This window comes from Mesitornis unicolor, unplaced genomic scaffold, assembly GCF_000695765.1.
Source record: "Mesitornis unicolor isolate BGI_N332 unplaced genomic scaffold, ASM69576v1 scaffold3491, whole genome shotgun sequence".
NCBI classification, from domain to species: Eukaryota; Metazoa; Chordata; class Aves; order Mesitornithiformes; family Mesitornithidae; genus Mesitornis; species Mesitornis unicolor.
Genome location: NW_010162958.1, coordinates 5,799 through 11,285, shown reverse-complemented (window position 1 = coordinate 11,285; position 5,487 = coordinate 5,799). Strand labels below are relative to the sequence as shown.

Sequence of the window (5,487 nt, the reverse complement as noted above, 5' to 3'; positions counted from 1 at the left end):
TTTTCTGTTTGGGACAGGGGGTGTTTCAGGTCTTTATTACTGTGGATTTTTCCCTGATTACTGGATGTGTGAAAAAGTCATGCAGCTAAGATAAAGCTATTTTTGCTAAACTTTCTTGCTTTGCTGTACCTGAACACACATCGAAATGGTTTTCCTTTGAATTCTTTTATGCTGTGTAAAGTCTGAATGACCACTTAAAAGTATTGAGGCACTCTTAAGTAGCTACGCATTCACCTCTTAATGTTGACACTATATGGAGAAGTGTGAAAAGAGGGTTGAAAGATGCTTAGTAAGACAAATTGGAAGCTGTAGTCTTACCATCTGTTATTTGTTACCTTATGTGAGTTTTCTCATTGTCTTGTCTAGCATTTTTAATATAAGAGGACCTTCACAGTTTCCTACAGATGAGGGAAGATAAGTTCTTGCACGTTGCCTGTGCTGTTTAATGCTTTGTGTAATTGCAGTAGGATGAAATACATCCATGGATGTTATTCCCTTGTTTCTGCAAAAATCCCAGTAAGGTTAAGTGTAGTTAATTATTCACTGTTCTCTCTCTGTCAAGGTGACAAGAGAAGTTTCCTTGACTGCAGAAGGTTACATGCCTAAGGATGGAAGTGGCTGCATTGTGAGTATCGAAGATCTTCCAGAGCAGGAGTGCGTGTGTGTTGCTACAGCAGCTGGAGACATCCTACTGTGCAATCTCAGCACAAAGCAGGTAACGTGGCAAGAAAGACACAACAGTACTGACAGATTTCAGTGGAAAGGATGACACTGTTTTAATTTCTTCAGGGGGAATTTTAGTGGGAGCTTTGAGCATAGTTAAAGACAAAATATACACTCCATGAAAGAATCAGCATTGGAACAGTGTCTTGCCTGTCCACAGCTGTAGTCCTGTGTGTTTGCTCAGGTAGCTGCTGGCACAGACCCAGCAGCATGGGATCCACTGGACAGTTGCAGAAGAAGAACATTGCTGAAGCTAGGTACAGAATAAAGCAATCCATTCATAAATCACAATGTAGCTACCTTTTTATTGTTATCAGTCAATGCAGAGCTTCATGCTGACATGACTTAAGAGAGGTGAAAGTGCTGTGTGTTGTGAATTGAAGAACATGTGGAATAAAAAAGCCCTAGAATACATTAAATGGAACCCAAAATGTCTTAGCTGAATAATATGGCAGGAACGGAAATACTTGCTTTCTGTTCCATCCTCAGTGTCAGATTTGTACAATCTTCAGCAAGACACTTAAACATTACAGCCTTATGTTCTGAAATCTGCATCAGCTACCAGAATACCAGCCCAACAGTGCATGTTTAAGAAGGCATGAGATTACAGTGGTCTGTCTGGGTTGCCTGTCAGATTGTGGTAATTTGCAGCTCACCTGTTTTTGTTCGTGTTTGAGTTTGATTTGCGGATACCACTTAAATATAAAATAAACTGTATCTGAAAAGTATCCCATATTGCAACTTAAAACTTGTCGTAAGAGAATAGAGATTGACGAAAGCTGTGATACAGGAGACTCTTCTTGCACCGATATATGGGTCAGAGTTGAGGTTTAACTTCAGATCCTTTATTTCAGGGTTTTTTGGCTTGCCTTCTCAATTACAAAGTTGTGTTCTTTTGGTGCAGTTTGGGCACCATAAAAGAAGTCTTGAAGGTTTACTCTGCTTGTTCTGAAAGCTTTAGCATGTGGTTGATGGTTACTCTGCCCACCAGTGCCCAGTCCCATTTTGTTTGCCTGAAAAGATTGAGACATCTGATCTTATTCCCTTGGATGGAATCATGTTGCTGCTTATCACAACTGTTCTGTTCCGTGCTTTTTGCAAATCAGGGTAACAGTGCATGACAGTAGTTCTCTGCCCACTGCTATTGTTTATATACTCATGATTGCCCAGTAAAACTGGCTCAGTTTTTCATAAGCTTCAAAGTCGGTGCAGTTGTATACAATTTTCAAGCTATGCATGCACAAGGTGATCAGAGTTTTAATGGATATAATGTTTCTTAATGGCTTGTTGGAATTCTCTAGGTAAATACCATTATGTCTGTGTTTTGTGACTTCAATATGTTTACTAGTATAACCACAGACCTGTATTAGTGTCAACACTATGTGTGCTGACATAATTAATAGTTGCAGAATAAACTTCTTATTAAAACTATGTATGGTAGAAAATGCTAATCTCTAGATTATCTGGAATCTCTAGATTATCTCACACATGAACATTCTGGAACCATCTTTGGTCAGAAATGTTTCTTTTGTTTCATTCAGCACAAAGGGTAAAATAAGACTCATTACTTTTCTAAATAGGAGAGGATTTCCCTGCCTTGGTAAATGATTGCTTTTCTGTGGGGGTGGTGCTGCACTGGTGTTCATGCACTTCTGTGATCTTATTTTGGTCTTGCAGGTGGAATGTGTAGGAAGTGTGGACAGCGGTCTGAGTACCATGAGATGGAGTCCTGACCAAGAGCTTGTTTTGCTTGCAACAGGTATTCACAGCAGCCTGTAAGGTTTCTGCCTTAGAAGTGAAACTCACTATGGCCAAAATGTAAAATGCAGTTAAGTTTAAGACAAAAGCAGCAAAATACAAAGATCTGAAATTAGGACTAAGACTTAAATAAGCATCTGATGCTATATATGATATTTCATTTCACAGTCTATGAGGTGCTTTAGTAATTCAAGCAGAAGGTGTTCAGATCCAAAAAGCTGAATTTTATAGGACAGTAATTAGTCTTTCAGATCATCCAAGGAAGTGTATTTGATCTTGCCTCTAAAACATAAAGACTCCTACTTTATATCCACATTTGATTTCTTAGTAACAAAAACTGCTAATGTCCTTTGGTAGGAAATATGTGTCACAGGCTGGAATTGCCTACAGCTATGTCTCACCTAGAAGATAAACGTTAGCCTCAAGCAAAAATAGAAACACAGAATGCTTGAGGTTGAAAAGGAACTCTGAAGATCACCTCTTCCAACCCCCCTTGCTCAGAGTAGGTTATCTGGAGCAGGTTGCTGGGAACTGTGCTCCCTCAGGTTTTGGATATTTCCAAGGATGAAGACCCCACAACTTCTGGGCACCCCTCACAGTAAAAAAAAAAAAAATATTATTTTGCTTGAATGGAATTTGCTCTATTTTAGTTTGTACCCGTTGCCTCTTGTGCTGTCACTCGGCACCACTAACAGTCTATCTCTGTCTTCTCTACTGTACCCCACCTCCCACACAAGGTATTTATACACCCTAATGAGATTCCCCCTGAGATTTCTCTCTATAGCAGTCTGACTTCTCTCAGCCTCCCCTCATGCGACAGATTCTCCAAGCCCTTATTCATCTGTATAAATCCCTTGCTGGACACATTGCAGTATGTCCTTGTCTGACTTGTGCTGGGAAGCCCAAACCTGAAGCCAGCATTCCACATGTCTCGCCAGCACAAGTAAAGGAGAAGAACTTCTAGTGTAGCCCAGGGTGCTGTTTTCCACCTGTGCATCAGGGGGATGCTGCTTGCTCATGTTCAACTTGGTGTTCCCCAAAAAAGCAGTCATTTTTTTGCCAAGCTGCTCTCCAGCTACTTGGCTTCCAGTCTGTCCTAGTGCCTGAGATTATTCTTTTCCAGGTGCAGGATGTGGCTTTTCCCCTTCTCAAGCTTTACAAGGTTCTTGGCAGTCCATCTCACCTACATGACAGAGTCTGTGTGGACAGCAACATAAACTTCTCCTGTACCTGCTACTCCTCTGAGTTTTGTGTCATCTACAGACTTGCTGAGGGTCCCATTCTCCAGGTCATTAATGAAGATGTTAAGCATTGGCCCTAGTATCTAGGGGCATGCCACTGGTGACTGACCTCAAGATGGACTTTTTGTCACTGATAGCAAGCTTTTGAGCTTGGCAGTTCAGCTGGTTTTCAGTCTGCTTCACTACTTCTACTGTCCTTTTGTCTGCCACATCCTTCATGAGTTTTTCTATGATGATGTTATGGGAGGCGGTGTCAAAAGCCTTACTAGAATCAAGATAAATGACATCCACTGGTCCAAACATATCCACAAATTAGTTATTTCATTGTAGAAGGTCATCAGGGTGGTCAGGCATGATTTCCACTTCGTAAATCTATGCTGACCACTCCAAATCACCTTCTTGTCCTTCATCTCTTAAGAGAAAATGTTTCAAAAGTTTGTTATTTTGAAGTTGAAGTAACTTTTTAACACTGGACAAGGAAGCATGTTTTTGAAGAGAGAGACTTGAAAGTGTTGTTCTGGTCCAGTTTTGAGTTTTTCTGCTCTGAAGAATGTGTTCTCTTTAGTATCATATTACCACTGAAAATATTTCTGTATTGAAGTCCATGGCAGAAAAATAGAGCAACACAGGAGAACACTGAGTTTTTATTTGCTGGAGATACCATTACTAATACTGTTTTTAATGTCTGCCCTGCAGGTCAGCAAACACTCATCATGATGACAAGGGATTTTGAACCAATTACTGAGAATCAAATCCACCAAGATGAGTTTGGGGAAGGTGAGAGGTGCACTGAAATGAATTTGTTCAAACTGATGTCAGTAGTGTGTTTTAAGCTTGTAGAAAGTGAAGAAATGGAGCTGAGCACTGGGCCCCAGGAGGCATTTTAGGCTGTAATGCTGCTGGACAGCCGAAGGGAGGCGCCAGTATTTTACTTGTCAGTTCCCTGTAGCAGAGGACTTTCTGGACTTAGTAAATTTTCTGACATTTTTATAATTAAACTTGAATTGAATGTGAGGGTGGCTTGGAGCTGTGGTTGTGTTTACCCCACTGTGCAGAGTAATGCTGTATATCTTACACTACAGTGATTATTTCTTCTTCAGGAAAGTTTGTTGCTCTTGGCTGGGGTAAAAAGGAGACACAGTTTCATGGATCAGAGGGAAAACAGGCAGCGCATCACAAACAGACGGTATTATACTATTTATTTTATGTTATGCCCATGCTGTCTCTAGGAAAACGTATAAAGAGAGTTTCCGTACAGTTTGCTACTGCTTTTCTGGTAGCTGTCTTCATAGGCTTCTCCTGTTTGTTTCTGCTGTTATCTGAAATTTAGCATTTTTATCCTCCTCCTAATTCAAGACAGCAACTGGGAGTACTTAGGACTGTTCATGCAGAGCTCAAAACAAGATTTGCAAGGGCTAGCGCTTGCAGAGGTAAAGACACCTGTAAATCTGCATGACAGATGTTGCTGACTATGTGCTATGTGCTAAAATGTTCATATGGCCAAGAGAAATAGCGTGTAGTTTGAGAGGAGCAGAATTAATAGCAGTTTGAGCTCACAGAAGGCAAAAGTAGAAGGATTTGGGCTACTGAGTATCACCAGTCATGAGGCAGCTCCATATGCCTGTGCATTTTAGCTCTTTGCTCCTTTTATGCTTCCTTGTTTGGGTATTGTTTTCTCTACTTTTTGTTCAGTGAAAGGTCAAGTAGCTAAAAACACTCCGCTGCTGGATTTTTCTTCTTGTGTTTAAGTTTCAAAATTAGAACT

At 40.6% G+C, this 5,487-nt stretch overlaps 1 protein-coding gene across 1 annotated transcript in view; it reads left to right on the top strand.

Annotated features, from left to right (window-relative positions):
* Nucleotides 1-562: 562 nt before the first annotated feature.
* LOC104547904 (elongator complex protein 1-like) overlaps nt 563-5,487 on the top strand; it is a gene marked incomplete at its 5' end in the record, with an annotated part of 10,007 nt that continues 5,082 nt past the window's right edge. The window contains 4 exon segments of the mRNA XM_010193773.1: nt 563-715; nt 2,401-2,482; nt 4,419-4,499; nt 4,823-4,908. Of these exon segments, the coding sequence (XP_010192075.1) occupies nt 563-715; nt 2,401-2,482; nt 4,419-4,499; nt 4,823-4,908 (402 nt within the window).